Source organism: Schistocerca americana, chromosome 3, assembly GCF_021461395.2.
Source record: "Schistocerca americana isolate TAMUIC-IGC-003095 chromosome 3, iqSchAmer2.1, whole genome shotgun sequence".
Lineage (NCBI taxonomy): Eukaryota > Metazoa > Arthropoda > Insecta > Orthoptera > Acrididae > Schistocerca > Schistocerca americana.
The window spans coordinates 299,461,669-299,478,787 of NC_060121.1; the positions used below are offsets into that span (position 1 = coordinate 299,461,669).

Consider the following 17,119-nt stretch of genomic DNA (forward strand, 5'->3'; position numbering starts at 1 on the left):
CACTTCCGCCTCGACTGACATCTCTGCCCAAACTCTTTGTCTTTAAATATGTCTGCTTGTGTCTGTATATGTGTGGATGGATAGGTGTGTGTGTGTGCGTGCGAGTGTAAACCCGTCCCTTTTTCCCCTAAGGTAAGTCTTTTTGCTTCCGGGATTGGAATGACTCCTTACCCTCTCCCATAAAACCCACTTCCTTTCGTCTTTCCCTCTCCTTCCCCCTTTCCTGATGAGGCAACAGTTTGTTGCGAAATTTTGTGTGTATGTATGTGTCTGTTTGTGTGTCTATCGACCTGCCAGCGCTTTCGTTCGGTAAGTCACCTCATCTTTGTTTATATATATATACATATATGTGTGTGTGTGGGGGGGGGGGGAGGCGGGGGGGGGGGGGGGTCTGATTCTGACAATGGCCTTAGTTGACAAAAGCTATATTTGTGACAGTCTTTTTCTGTTGTGCCTATTTGCGACTCAGCATCTCTGCTATATGGTGAGTAGCAACTTTCCTTTTCACAATATTGTTACATACCATCCTGGATTTTCCATTGTTTATTTTTTTAATATCAGATACAAGAAATATCTGCCCATCGTATGAGTCAGGACAAACATTCCAAACACAAAATATATTTTCGGGCACATGGAAAAAAAAATATATATATACATAAATCCATTTTTTTTACAATAGTATTGAGCAACTAGGATCATGTTAATAACTTCAGTTCCTCTTCTTTCTTTGTTGTTGTTTCCTATTTTTCCAATATTCCCTCATTTTCGCACCATGAAGTCTCTTCCTTTCTTCTGTCCATGCTGTTCCTGATTTTTTATTTCTTCTGCTTTGAAAGCCTTCCAAATTTAGTATTTTGTTTTTAAAACGGTTTCTTTCTGCTATTTCTGATTCTTTGACGTCGTTTCTTTCAAGATCTTTTCTTACTTCTGTTATTGTCAATTTCTTCTTCCAGAAATATAGGAGTATTTGTTTTGTTAGTCTATTTCCATCCATTTGGTAGAGATGTCCAAAAAGGTTAATCTTCGTTTGGCCATTACTTCAGATATTGTCTCTATATTTTTGTAGATCTCCTCATTACTTCTTATTTTCCAACCATCTGCAGTTTTCATTGCACCCATTATTTTTCTAATAATCCTTCTTTCCAGTACCTCTAGTTTGTCCATTTTATAGTTCATCGTTAGGTATTCAGATCCATATAAACAATCTGGTCGTACCACTGTGGTGTAGTGTTTTAGTTTTGTTTTTCTAGATATACATTTCTTGTTTTAAATATTTTTGGTCAAACCATATGCTCTTTCCATTTTGTTAATTCTTACATCTATTGCAGATTTTTCTAGTCCATTCTGTTGTATAGTTTCTCCAAGATATGTAAATTTATTTATTCGCTCTATTTTACCTATTTGTGTTTCTATGTATTTTGGTGCATTTTTTATATTTGTCATGAATTTTGTTTTTTCAGCTGAAATTTTGAGACCAGTTCTGTTTGCTAATTTTTCCAGAATGTTTATTTGAGTAACTGCTTCTGTCAGGTTTTCTGAAAGTATTGCGAAATCATCTGCAAAAGCCAAGCAGTTTACCTTAATTCCATTTGTTTTCCTTCCCAGAGTTATTGGTTCAATTCTGTGATTTTTTTAGCTCCGAATTCCAGATCCTTACAATTTTTTCTAGAACACAGTTAAACAGTAAAGGTGATAAACCATCACATGTCTAACACCAGTTTTTGTTTCAAAGGGATGAGATACTTCTCCCATAAATTTGACTTTAGATACTGTACCTGATTTATGTTTGCTAGTTTTGATTTAACACCAAATTCTCTAATGACCTTATCTATCATTTCTCTGTCTATACAATCAAATGCTTTCTTGAAACTTATAAATGACACTAGTATTGGTTTGCTGGTTAACATTCTATGGCGAATTATTGACTTTAAGTTAAAAGTTTGTTCTGCACAGGATCTTGCAGGACCCTGGTATTCTCCTAGTTGTTTGTCTAAAGTATCTACCACTCTGTTGAGGAGAAATTTTGATAATATTTTGTATGCCACTGGCAGAAGTGACACTCCTCTGTAATTACTGACATTTTGTTTGTCTCCCTTTTTATGTAACAGGTGGATTAATACTGTTTTCCATTCAACTGGAATCTTTTCAGTTTTCCAAATGTTCTCAAAAAGCAGCTGTAGATCCTTTATGATTTTTGGTTCTGACCACTTCAATAATTCTGCTATAATGGAGTCTTTACCACTTGCTTTATTGTTTTTGAGTGTTTTGATGGCTTCATGAATTTCTAGCTCTGTTGGCGGGAAATCTTCCTCTAGATTTTGAGGTGTCACTGGAAATTCTAATTTATCTGTTGGAACTGGACAGTTTAACAACTTTTCAAAAAAATTTGTTAAAATTTCACGTTTTACTTTATTATTTAATCCTATTTTGCCATTATCATCTTTGAAGAAAATACTTGGTGCCTGATATCCTTTAAGTATGTGTTTAATGGTTTGGTAAGAATTTCTAGGATTATTTTTGGTGAAATTTTCTTCTATTTCAATAAACTGACAATTTTCAAAGTTCCTTTTGATTTTCCAGATTATTTTTGATGTTTCTTTTCTTTGTTGTCTGAATTGTTCAAGGTCTTCCTCTTTTTTCGAACATCTCCATTTTCTCCATTTTTGAGCCCTTTGTATTATGTATTCATGATTATTATTTCATATTGTTTGGTTCATTTATAAGGATGTTTTTTCTTTGTTCTCCACATCTACCCTTATGCCAATGACCACAATTTTCCATAACACAGTCATTATTTAAAACTATCTGATCCTCATTCTTTTCACATCTTACCTATTTGTTCACAAAAAACTAACTGCCCCTTCCATATGATTAGATAATTTAAAGAATCTTAAAGGTCTTGCAGTAAATTACATATAATTATTAAGAATGAACGAACATTGCATGGTGTCACTTACCTTTGCTCAAACATCTTGGATTAAGCATTATATAATGTTTGCTTGGAATTGTGAGAGCTGAAGTCTTAAGTGTGGTTATTTTGAAAGAGTGCATTTAGCAATGGAAAAACCTCTTGTTATATTAAAATTTTGATTTTGGTTCCAATATGCTCTCTGTGAGAGTTTAACATAAATTTCGTAATTTCAGTACTTTGTGAAAGAGCAACACCACATCACGGTGGTAACTGAAAACCCCATAACTCCATTTTTCCATGTAAATTCCTTAATTCCAGTAACTGTGTTATCGAAGAGAGACCTGAAAGTGCATGGATTTCTGTAATCTGTCAATAGCTACAATCCTACTATATAGATAGAATGTAGCAACTGTATCTGTATCATTATTATATATTATTTTTTAAGAAACCGTTTTTGCTGTAGAATTTAACAAAATGGAGTTATGAGGTTTTCATTGACTACCGCTGATATCAAATTCCAGACAGACATCAACGCAAGTATTGTTGATCAAATGTAAAGATAAGGGTTAAACCTTGAAACGTACTGTACAGTATTAATAAAAACATTTGTGACTGCTACGTATAAGAAGAGTTAACAACGCCAAATCTGCCTGCACATAAAGTGTTACCATTACTTTCTAAATACCGACAGCGCATAAATTTCTTTTTTGTGAATTTTCTAACATATCCTAAAATTCACCATCTGATCCACAATATTGCTAGATCTTTCAGTTCAGATAGAGAGATAGAGTAGTGAAATTAGTTGGTGAAACAATTCTCTTAACACTGAAAGTAAAGCTGTTATACTTGTCCTTTGTGTGGAATTACATCAGTAGCTACATGTAAAATATATAATATGTTGGTAAATATGTTATAGCAAGTTTTGAGATGCCTGGCTTTTGCTCTTGGGGCAGTATATGTTGCAGTGAGGTTTTGTGTAGAGTTGAAGCTCGAACTCATATAATTGGCTTTCATGAAGCATTTGTAACCTATTGCACTATCCTAACATATTAATGGACCAACACAAACGTTCAACAGGTCTCTCTGGTCTTCTCTACTTGTTCAAAATTCATCCCAGCAACATCCTGGGGGCTGTTGTGTTTCCTTCTATGTCAGTTATGCAGCTTATTAGGAGAGTCTCTGATATTTGGATGCCACTGGGAAGAAATAGTGACTAGTTCAAGCTCTGAATCATTAGTTAAGTTTTCTTCATAATAAGATTTACTATAGAAGATCTCTCAAAAAATATTGGCACCTGATGTTTAAATTCATCCAACTTTATTAACTTTTAATTTTCATCATGTTTAACTATGTATTAACTGGAGGTGTGTTATACACCACATCCTAAATAAGAAATAGTCAAAATATTCAAGCAACAGTTAGACTGATCTGAGGGAGGGAATGTATCAGAGGAATGTACAGCTGATGCAAAACATGCGACAGTGATGTGAGAACAGCAGAAGGGAAGGAGAATGATTCATGGATAAATAAATAATAATTTTAAAAAAATACTGTAACACTTCACATTAAAGTCAGTGCAATATGTACTAGCCAAAAGATACACATGGACTGTGTGAAAATAATGTATATGTCTGAATCTTACCAAATCAGTACTTATTTTGGTTGCTGACTGGTCTGGTAGGGCTGATAGGTATCATCTGGTGAAGCAGCATTAGATGTTTGCTCAGAGTCAGGTATTGGCACAGCATGTATGATAGATGCTCCTGGCCCAGGATAGAATGGATATGGATGAGGGCTTGCTATATACTGAAACCACAAATTCTTGGATTAACAACAAATAAAAGAGCTGCATGACATGCAAAATAATGTTTTGTTTTGTGCCAATGAGAACAGTAGGTATTAAACATGTTTTGCAATTCTTTCTCCATTTACATTTTTATTTTGCTATCCTAGTCTGACATATGTTACTTACAGAGCTAGGGGTACCAATCTGTAAGGCAGACATATGAGTAGTGAGAGGTGGAATCATAGAACCATACTGAACAGAGCTTGGATCAGCTGATGGCATCATCTGCAAAACAAAAGCATTGTGTCAGCAGAGTATCAGAAATGTAAATTCTACCAACTAAATTTACAATCAAAATCAAAAAGTAAAATACTGAAGAGTAGCATATGTCAAACTGAAAATAAGAACTTCACAGCAAATTCTTTAAGGACCAACTGGGGTATGTGATGTAACTGTTCTGACTGACTAAATAACACAATAAAATTCATTACAGTTCTAATAAATTGTAACAATGCTTGTAAATGACAGCTTTTCTGACAAAAGTGGTAATGAGAATTTAATATATATTAATTAAAGACATAATGATCTGGATTTTGGATAGTCCATTTTTGACAAAATTAATTTTAAGTAATATGTTACCAGTGGAAAAATGCTGCTGTCTGTGTACAAAAAATGCAAATATATTTGTGTTTGCTTAAAAGACTGACTGAAAATTGGGTGAAGACCGCTGGCCTCGCATGCGGGGTGCAAGCAGAGCTCTCTATTTGCGGCATCGCTCCCAGAGTGGATCAGCGTCCTTTGGTTTGGAGCCGAGTGGAGGGTCTCAACCAGAGGCTTCGTCGACTCTGTGATGGTCTTGGCTGCAGATTTCTAGACTTGCGCTATTGGGTGGGCAATTGTAGGACGCCCCTAGATAGGTCAGGGGTGCACTACACAAAGGAAGCAGCTACTCAGAGTACTTGTGGCATGGGGTTTTTTTAGGCTAGGCAGTAGTGCGAGGTGTCCTGATGAACACTCACCAGTCGACGTGCAGGCAGGGAAATCAGGACGTGCTCAGTGTAAAGACACTTCAGCTATCAAGATATTAGCAGTAAATTTTCAGAGTGTTCGGAATAAAGTTCCTGAATTTACTGCCCTCCAGGAAGCGTGTGGCAAACAAATTATCCTGGGACTGAGACTTGGCTGAACCCTGAGATAGGAAGTTCTGAAATATTTAGTGAGGGTTGGAACGTGTATCGGAAAGACAGATTGGAGGTGGTGTCTTCATTGCAGTTCACAAAAATATTGTGTCTACTGAGGTTGAAGTAGAGTGTGATTGTGAAGTTATCTGGACATGTTTAACAGGGCTAGGGGAAATAAAGTTAATTGTGGGGTGTTATTACCAGCCACCAGGTTCCACCGTGACAGTTCTAGAATCATTCAAAGGGAGTCTACATTGTGTATTGCAGAAGTACCTGGATCATGTTATATTAGTCGGAGGCGAATTCAAACTACCTAGTATACACTGGGATGTCTATGGATTCATTACAGGTGATACAGACAAGCCATCATGTGAATTACTTTTGAACACATTATCCAAAAACTGTCTTGAGCAGCTAAATCGACAGCCAACGCATAATGGAAATATTTTAGATCTGGTAGCCACAAACAGACCAGACCTCATCGACGGTGTCAGTGTTGAGAAAGGGATTAGTGATCATGATGTTGTCATTACAACTATGGTTACAAAAGTTAAAAAGTCGGTCAAGAAGGTTAGGGGAGTATTCTTACTAGAAAGAGCAGATAAGCAGTTGTTAGCATCCCACTTAGTAAATGAATCGACTTCATTTACTTACAGTACGATGGATGTGGAAGAATTATGGCCAAATTTTAAACACATTGTAAATAACACATTGGACAAGTATGTGCCGAAAAAGTGGGTTACGGGCGGAAAAGACCCACCGTGGTTTAACAGCGCAATTCGGAGAATGCTCAGGAAGCAAAGGCAGCTGCACTCGCAGTAGAAGAAAGATGGGGAGAATGAGGACAGGCAAAAGTTAGTAGAGATTCATGCTGCTGTAAAAAGAGCGATGCACAAAGCATTCAACCACTACCACCGTCATACTTCAGCAAAAGATCTTCCTGAAAACCCAAGGAAATTCTGGTCTTACGTAAAATTGGTAAGCGGGTCAAAGGCTTCCATCCAGTCACTCACTGATCAGTCTGGCCTGGCAACGGAAGACAGCAAAATGAAAGCTGAAATTTTAAATTTAGCATTTGAGAAATCTTTCACGCAGGAGGATCGTACAGATTCCCGTATGGAGGAGTATGGAGGACATAGTGATAGGCATCCCTGAATGGGTTGAAAATAAATAAATCGCCAGGTCCTGATGGGATTCAAATTCGGTGTTACAAAGAGTACTCTACTGCATTGGCTCCTTACTTGGCTTGCATTTATTGCGAATCTCTCGCCCAATGTAAAGTCCTGAGCGACTGGAAAAAAGTGCAGGTGACGCCTGTATATAAGAAGGATAGAAGGACAGATCCTAAAAAAAAATTACAGACCAATATCCTTAACATTGGTTTGTTGCAGGATTCTTGAACATATTCTCAGTTTGAATATAATTAATTTCCTTGAGACAGAGAAGTTGCTGTCCATGCATCAGCACGGCTTTAGAAAGAATTGCTCCTGTGAAATGCAACTCGCCCTTTTTTCACATGATATCTTGCGAACCATGGATGAAGGGTATCAGACGGATACCATATATCTTGACTTCCGGAAAGCATTTGACTCTGTTCCCCACTGCACACTCCTAACTAAGGTACGAGCATATGGGATTGGTTCCCAAGTATGTGAGTAGCTCGAAGACTTCTTAAGTAATAAAACCCAGTACGTTGTCCTCGATGGTGAGTGTTCATCGGAGGTGAGGGTATCATCTGGAGTGCCCCAGGGAAGTGTGGTAGGTCCACTGTTGTTTTCTATCTACGTAAATGATCTTTTGGATAGGGTGGATAGCAATGTGCGGCTGTTTGCTGATGATGCTGTGGTGTACGGGAAGGTGTCGTCGTTGAGTGACTGTAGGAGGATACAATATGACTTGGACAGGATTTTTGATTGGTGTAAAGAATGGCAGCTCACTCTAAATATAGATAAATGTAAATTAGTGCAGATGAATAGGAGAAAGAATCCTGTAATGTTTGAATACTCCATTAGTAGTGTAGTGCTTGACGTAGTCATGTCGATTAAACATTTGGGCATAACATTGCAGAGCGATATGAAGTGGGACAAGCATGTAATGGCAGTTGTGGGGAAGGCGGATGGTCGTCTTCGGTTCATTGGTAGAATTTTGGGAAAATGTGGTTCATCTGTAAAGGAGACCGCTTATAGAACGCTGGTGCGACCTATTCTGGAGTACTGCTCGAGCGTTTGGGATCCCTATCAGGTTGGATTGAGGGAGGACACAGAAGCAATTCAGAGGCGGGCTGCTAGATTTGTTACTGGTACGTTTGATCACCACGCGAGTGTTACGGAAATGCTTCAGGAACTTGGGTGGGAGTCTCTAGATGAGCTGTCCAATCACCAAGACCAGATTAGGGAGAAGAGGGAGTGGGGGGTTGGCTTAGGTGGCTCTAGACCTAGGCCTCAAGGTGGGCAGGGGGCCACCACTCTTATCAGTTTCTCAACTGGCTGTCCAATAAGAATCATCAAGATACAAGAGTAATGATGTAAAATATGAAACAAAATTCTTCATTTGTTACATCCACCATCTTAACAAAATGGCGTAAACCCATTTTAAAAAGACTGAATATAGTACATGATAATTGTGATTCATATTTTCTCATTCAACTGTTTTCCAGTCCAAATCCATCAAAAATTAAGTCACTGCATAGTTGCACAATAGGATATATTTTTTTCATGTCAAAAAGTTCCATCTATTTATAAACTCTGTACATGTGGAGTTGGGCAATAGGCAGAATAGGCAGATTATTTCAAACACTTTTGTGTACTGTGAGATACACTCACCCCCCTCATCCTTTTCCTTCTTACGTTAAGTGCTTTTATCACTTGTTTATTGTTGTAGAGCTGTACTGTTAATTCATGTGGCAGTATTGTTTAGAGTGTTGTAATGTACAGTATATTTGCAGATAGGCTGTTGGTAGTATGTGGGGGGACACTACTTATTCTAATCAGTTAGTGTGTGAAATGGAATCTCATTGTGTGTGTGTGTTTTCCAGTGGTGCCAGCTTAAGAAAAGCACAGAAATAAGGATCTAAATTTGTGAAGAGACTGTCACAAGTAACTTTGTATTTTACAAAGAAAGATTATTCCATTGGGAATGTTAGTGAAGTTTGTACTGAACCCAGAACTGCCCGTACCTGTGCTTACTTCTTCTAAGGAGTGTTTGACAAATTCCAGTGAATCTGAAATTGTTGTACATCAATATTTTGTAAGTGAGGCAGTGATGAATGCGAATGTTGAACTAGGCAATCAGAAAACTAAACCTAGTGAAAGTACCGACAGTGAATTAGTGAAGTCCCCATACTCAAGAAAGATGCAGCAAAATGAAGGGACATGAAAAACGAATTTGTGGAACTGTGTTTAGTGAAAGGTTTATTTATTTTAAGAACAATGTAGATAATGTAAGTAAATCTGAATGTGTTTACAAATCACAAAAAAGGTGCACATCCAAGAACTTGTTCTTTAGAAAACTCCTAATTGGAGAAAAAAATGAAAGAAAATGACTATTGTACTCCAAATCTACAGGAATGACAGCACGGACTTAGACAACATGCATACTCCATTTTCTACCTGTTTATTTTCTAAGTGGAAGAAGGGGGAAGAAAAAGCAACATCTCGTGGAAACAGTGCCAACAATCACAAAAATTCAGTGATGTGGCTTCTGCAACTGAAGAACAAGGGATGTACTAATAGTTAACTGCAGCATATGACTAAAATGGAGAAAAATTATTGGCAAGAACTGCTTTGGAAAGTGGTAGCAGTAGTTAAGCATTTGGCAATAAGAGGACACTTTTCGTGATGACGACGAAACTTTTGGAGCTCCAAATAAAGGAAACTATTTTAGTTTCCTGAAATTAATTGCTTATTTTGATTCATTTTTTGAAACAACACATCCAAGAACATGCTCCAATAGTTGGTAAAATTCAAACAGAAAAGTACTATGGACTAGCTGTGTACTCAGTGGCAGACACAGCACATGAACATCAATTAGCTGCTTTGGTAGGATATTGTTTCAAGGGAGGGGTTCATGAAAAATTTGTGTGTTTTGTTCCCACATACTGTCATATGGTGGTGATGATTATGTTTGGTTTGTGGGGCACTCAACTGTCTTGTCATCACCGCCCATACAAAGTCCCAATTTTTATGTAGTCCAATTTTTATGAAGTCCAATCTAGCCACTGTCATGAAAGATGACGGTAAGTGTAAAATGATAAGGACAACACAAACATCCAGTCCCCCGGCAGAGAAAATCCCCAACCTGGCAGGGAGTCGAACCCAGGACCCCATGATCCAGAGGCAGCAATGCTACTCCCTAGACTATGAGATGCGAACACAGTCATATGGCAGAAAGTCTTAGGAATGTTATCCCTGATCTCTTTGGAAAACATGATATTATGATAGAAGATTGTCATTCGCAATCCTACGACAATGCCAGTATTATGAGTGGGAAATATTCAATTTTAAATTCAAAAATAAAGGATATGAATTCATAAGCTTTTTATGTGCCTTTGTTTTCCACTTATTAAACCTCATTGTCCAGAAATTTTTTTGGAGCTTCTATTCATTGTTGGCATATTCTTCTGAAGAGTAATGGGCAACTTAAAACATTGTTTGATACCAGATGGTCATGCCATGAGGAATAATTATCAATTCTCTGACAGAATTTCAATGTCATTTATGTATCACTTGAAGAAATTATCAAGAACAAAGAAGAAAAGGCAGGGATAGGAAATGCAGAATTGCTTTTGAAAAAACTAAAAACAAAAAGTTGGAGGCAGCAATATCGGTTGTTTTCTGGAATGACATGTTGTCCTGAATGGACAAAACTTACAAATATTTGCATAAGCCTGGACAAGATTTAATTAGCAGGTGTCAGGCATTGTGATTATTGATTCTGTTTTTCAGTCATGTCAGGGAAAAATTATGATAACTAAGAAAACAAAGCTATGAGCTTAACTGAGCATGTGTATCAAGAATACAGCGACAAAAGGAAATGCAAAATAGGAGGACCCCCTGATGAAAAAAAAAAAAAAAAAAAAAAAAAAAGCAGAAGAACTGAGTGGATATTCTAAATTTTGTGTGGCATTTTTTGCAGTTGTCAATAACCTACAAGCAGAACTAAAAATGTGGGAAGAGAAGTACTGTGAACTAGTCAATCATTTCCTACCTTTAACAACCAATAAAGCAACACAAGAAGCTAAAGAACTCTTAACAGAAATGTCAAAAATTGGTGAACAATACTGAGGTGAACTCAATGAAGAATGTTTGCGTTGTTGAATTCTTCATTTTACTGAATATTTGCAGTGTTCCCTCAAAGAAAGGCTACTAAGGAGTTCACCAGTTGGGTTATATGAATTAATGGTTGAAAATGATCTTAGTGATGTTTTTCCAAATATAATACTTGCTTACTGAATTTTCCTCTCAATACCAATCACAATTTGTGAAGCCTGGAGAGAATTCTCCAAATTAGTCCTTACCAAGAACAAGTTAAGTGCTAAAATGCAAGAAGAATGCATTCCTGCTCTCGCCTTGTTCTCGACTGAACACAAGGTGACCAGTTCTCTTGACTTCCAGGATTTGATGGAAGACTTCATTAGGACAAAAGGGAGGAAAAGAATTTTTTTAGGTCTCATTTTTTATCAGGGTGTATAGGCGGACAAGGAAGAGAAATTCCCGGATTTTTCCTGAATTTCCCAGTTAAAAACAAACTTTCTCCTAGGTGAAAACACGCTGTTTCCATGTTAAGTGACAGTATTTCCTCCCTTATCAATCCTTTGAATGGTTAAGGTTTTATACACGGGCATAGAATTTCCCGGCACTTTAAAAAACGGAACTCAGAGGAAAAGACACATCTTGGAAATATCTTACGTGCAGCAACATGTACGTTTAGTATTTTCGTATTATGAAAGTATACATTTAAATTCCACCAAACAGCGTATATTACTTTCCGAATCATTGAAATTGAGATTGAAATGCGTTTCTGTAAGCCAGTCGTAGCTCAGGTCATGTGATCTTGGCAGCCAATGGCAGCGGATATTCAGAGCATAGGAAATCTGATTTAGTCAGCCAACAGCATCATCACTGTTACGTAGCGCAAACACACAAACTGGGAAAGTTAATAGTTTAAATTAATATACATAGTGTTGCTACAAGAAAAGAAAAGCTTTCACATATAATATTGCTCACTAAGGTTAATAAGCTGCAAGGGAAGCTAAGATTTTGCATATAATAATGATCTTTTTTGCTCGTGCTACACTTTAAGATATATCACACAAATGTGCCAGTAAAATTTTTAATAATGACAAATGTCTGATCTTCAGGGTTTGAAATTCTTCTAAATGGCTAGTCATCAAAGAGCTGATTTTTAAATGAGAGTCAAATGCTCTGTGATTTAAGAAATTCATGGTACATTCTCGCACATCACATAGTGCAACTTACATAAAAGGATATTTACTTTTAAAGTAACGCTTTTCAAACCACCATTCGCAATATTTTCCTGCGACTTGTTAGAAATAGGTTCGTTTCAGCAGTTGCCAGAGAGCACCAGATAACAGGCCACACAGCGCTTTCACAGGTACCATAATGTAGGAAGCCCGTATGTTCGTACGTGTAAAACAATGAAAGATCATACATTATGTCATAAAGAAACAAGACATCAGAGGATTCTCCAAGAGCACCGGAATTTCGTGAACCATTCTAAAATGTGCACATTTAAAGTGCATGTCCAGATTCCCAATCAAGTAGACCTCGACCTGATTTTAGCTTTTCAGTGTGGTTTTCGGGATGTAAATTTTCTTGGAGCGCCAGTACTGTATTATATCATGTTTGGTTCTTTACCATGGCATAATGCCAACAGTTGAAACTAGCCAGTACTGTGGAATTAACCATTTCGTTTCAAATACATTAACTGCCTCTGTGGAAAAGGTTAATAAAAGTCAAATTTCTTTAGCAAACAGACAAAAATAACTTCAATTGTTCCGCAAGGCGATTTATGCTTGACAGTCAGAAAGGTGTAAACAAAATACAATCTGAAACTAATGACATATTTTAGCCTTCCGTGATTATGTGAATGTATTTTAATGCACTTGATAGGTCCTGGCCACAGATATCTGTTTTGTTTTCATTTGACGTGAGAGTAAACGAAGGGGAAACAGCAAAATCACTAAATGTAAACACGGGTCACGTGGAGACTACCCACTTTAACTCAGACTGCTCTGCACATCAGCCTCGGATCTACGATATTTGCGAACCGGGTCAGTACTAAAAAAAGTTGAATTTTCAAAAATATGTTCATCTTGTAGCGCACATCTTTCTGAAAAGTCTGAAGCATAAAATGTGTGTTCGAGGAAATGTAAGACATGTTATTTGGTCTAAGGTGTGCCAAAGTGCAGTGCCACGCCTCTTCATACAGCATTCTTTTATAGCACGTCACTGTATTTCGCTCTGTGGAATTGAAACGTGTATATTTTGTAATGGATGCCATCAAACTATATTCAGGACAGTGGAAATTGAAATGTCCTGTGGTGCATCTCCCGCTCCCAGTCGGCCAGTTTGACAGCCTGCCCTCTTAAAAAAAAATCTCGCTATTAATAGCGCGAGCGATCTAAGGCACTGCAGTCATGGACTGTGCGGCTGGTCCTGGCGGAGGTTCAAGTCCTCCCTCGGGCATGGGTGTGTGTGTGTTTGTCCTTAGGATAATTTAGGTTAAGTAGTGTGTAAGCTTAGGGACTGATGAACTTCGCAGTTAAGTCCCATAAGATTTCACACACACATATTAGTAGTGGATGGGATTATTTGTAGTCGGGAGAATAAGAACTCTTCAGCAAATTTGCACTCTTTATTGCCTCTTAGCTAATAACTTGCTGTTTTGTGTGACATAAAATTAAATATAAGATACATAAAACCAATAAAGAAAAGAGACAAGCAAAAAAGTACACATTTCTTCAATCCTTAGCTCCTAGCATTTTTTTCTCTCTAATCTTGCTACAGCTTTACATGGTGTGCTTTCTTTTCTGCAAAAGAATCTATTACCTCATCAAAGCTCGTCAAACGATTCGCTACATGAAAAATTGGAATGTCGTTATCTAATACTGAAAAAGCTGTTAACACAAATAATACCAAAGACTGGTGTGGTTTCTCAATCTGATTACGTCTATCTTGTCACTGTCTGCTAGATAAAACAAAAGAGGCCTTTCTAATATAGAGCAATTTTGTAAGATACACCAAATAAACTAGACTGGCACAAATGGCCATTTTTATAACATGACTATAACTCACAAAGTGCCAATATCAAATGCCTATTAGGCCTACTATAAGCAAAAATCTTTATGTTAGGAAATAGTTTCACATTTGATTCATATGCACCAGCTTCTCAAGCAGTAGTATTAAGAAATTTTTATATAAATTTGGAATCGTCTTATTCTCCCATAATTTGTGTGATGTCCCCGTTTCTTCTTCTTCCTCGTTCTATCAATCAATCTTGTCATCACCAATTCTGCACCTATTCCTGCCATTGTCAAAATTTGTTCGCTGATTAATTTCACTAACCCTGCCAGAATCACAGCTTTGGCTATCCCGCAATTGTTTTCTGATTAGGTGTTATTACATGTTCCTACAACACGTTTTCCGCGTTACTTGCAGAATAGAACTTAAGCGGCTGCTATTCGGGTATTGTACGACTGGTCCATAGTGACCTGGCCAAAAATTTTCTGTCAAAATTTCATTTTCTTGGGTACACTGAGAAGATAATACGTCATCTTTCGCAACTGTTATTCCTGTCAGTCGTTGATTGGAAAACTCAAGGTGAGATTTATCTATTAATTTGTGTGCTCTTGACCTATTTGCATTTACAATGATCAAATAACGTAATTTGGTTTTGAATACAGTGGTATATCACTCACATGATGTAGATTTACTGTGATGCACAAGAAGAGTTAAAACCTTGAATGAAATCTGATATCTTTAACTGTCACACACACACAACATTTTTCACCATATTTATTAATTATCTGTTTAACATTAACAGACATAGTAACTTCATTTAATGACCATGACAGCTATAACTCACCACAGAGATGCCTCTTGAATGTTGTGTATCATTTTTGTAGCTATGTATGTGTGTGGTGGGTGCCAGCTGACAAGCAAACTGTTCCTGGAAATGAACATTAAATATTAACACAATTTATGGCAAATCTGGAGGGATACATGCTCTGGCTGTGTGGAATTAAATGGCAGCTATGATCAGAAGACAACAGGAGCAGAAACATGAATAATATTTTTTATCAGTTATACTGTAACTGTTGTTTTTTGTTCTGTTTGTCTTTAATGGAATATTAAATCAGAAAAAAATTGAAGAAGGTATTTGACAGTAAAAGTAATTGCAATGACTCTTTCGCAAGAAACTATCATTCTGTAAATCCATGTGGAATTACCACAAATAACTTGCATTTAGTGTGTATCAGCTCAATAACAATAAAATAGTTTCATTTTAAAATGTAAAAAATCATGGTTGTATTAAAAAAGTTATCTGCCTATATACTGCTGACAGATTCCATTTTCCATAATTCTCATAATACAGCTTTCCTCTGCTCTTCAACCTGCAATCTTAAGTTTCTTTTGTACACATTGAATTCTCACTTTTCCAAATAAGTTATGTTAGTTACTCTGGTACATTTTATGACAAATAAAACACACTCACAATTTCCTTTCTGTCTTTTTTGTGTGGAAGTTTGGGTTGAGACTGCTTCCCCTAACACACCAAACAAACTTGACAAAACATTGTTTATTATAATGTTTTTATTTCAGATGTACTAAGAAGTACCTCCCTGACAGCCCACGATCTGTCTAGTTACAAGCACAACTGAAAACACTCATCTTGCAAAAACATTACTTTTATTTAAGGTAATTTTTAAGGTCTTACTAACCTCAACTTGTGGCAAGTGTGGCTGCATCACATACTGAGGAACCCAGGATGTGGGCGGTAGCTGGTAACCCTGTACAGTCCCTGGACTATAATGTCGCCCATACTGTCCAAGTGCAGGCAGAATATGTGGTGTTCCGACACCATTTTGCCCTGCTGATGGATCATAGCTGACAGGGGCACCGGGAGGTACTAAGCTGCCACAATGCAACCAGGCACCAGCCTGTAACAACAAAATGAATCAGTTTAACATAAACAAATGTATTCAACTCTCTTCCCTTTTTATACAATAATGTTATATGCCACTTTTTTCCTTTCTTTTGTTTTTAAGCAAAATTTCTGGTAAAATCTTAATTCCTGGATAAAACTACCAATGAGCAAATTAGCTTTGAATCAATAATTATTTTGTTTAGTCAAACTTATGACATAAAAATATATGGAGATATACAGGACTTCCAGTAATTACCTTCAGGAGGTGTAATTCTAAATACTTCTGGTAGACACATACAAAAATTGAAAAATATTATCCAAGTTTTTGGAAATGTAAGTTTCTTCCTTGGGGAGGATAGAATGAATGCTTTGGAAATGTTGTAAAGGAAGTACCACTTGTTGTGAGGATATGATAAGACAAAGATGAAAGGGAAAGTGTAAGAATGAGTAAGAGGTGGGTAAGCAAGGTACCATGAGATGAAAGACAAAGTGTCTTAAATGAAAATGTATTAAGTAGAGGAGAAATGATAAGACAAGATGAAAAAAAAGGTGGGAGGGAACAGGTATGTGGAGGAGGGGGTTAGTTAATGGGCATTGAGTTTAGAAGAGCAGTGCAATAATAGGATGTGTGGAAGTTCCCATCTCTATATTTCAGGGTTACTGGTACTGTACGGGAGGAACCAAATGATACAGGCAATCTAGCAGGCAGAGGTCCCTTGAGTAGTGCCACAGAACATGCTCAGCAACTGGTACTCAGTGTTCCCAAAGCAAACAGTTGATTTGTGTCCAGTTTAGTGGTGGTCACTCCTATACATAATTTCACACAGTACACATTTTAGTTGACAAAAAACATGTATCGTTTTACATGGTGCTCTGTTTATGACAGTGGTCAGCAACACATTGATCACAATCTACTGGGAGATCACGAGTGCCTATTTGGTAGATCGCAGGCTAATGGGGAATGGAGATAGTGTATTTGTCACAGTAGCCAAGAAACTCAAATCACCAAGATAGAAACTTAAGCTGCATGTGAGATCGTTTCAGCAAGACTGTGTTGGCAGTTGGCATAAAATT

At 37.1% G+C, this 17,119-nt stretch overlaps 1 protein-coding gene across 2 annotated transcripts in view; it reads right to left on the minus strand.

The window, feature by feature from the left end:
- LOC124607020 (protein alan shepard) overlaps positions 1-17,119 on the minus strand; it is a 417,851-nt gene that overhangs the window by 16,981 nt on the left and 383,751 nt on the right. For both annotated transcript variants that reach the window (XM_047139180.1, XM_047139179.1), the window contains exons 8-11: positions 15,840-16,058; positions 14,984-15,067; positions 4,884-4,982; positions 4,554-4,717 (exon numbers count right to left, since the gene is read on the minus strand). In XM_047139180.1, coding sequence (XP_046995136.1) covers positions 4,565-4,717; positions 4,884-4,982; positions 14,984-15,067; positions 15,840-16,058 — 555 coding nt within the window. In that variant the 3' untranslated portion in view covers positions 4,554-4,564. The remainder of the gene's footprint in view (positions 1-4,553; positions 4,718-4,883; positions 4,983-14,983; positions 15,068-15,839; positions 16,059-17,119) is intronic.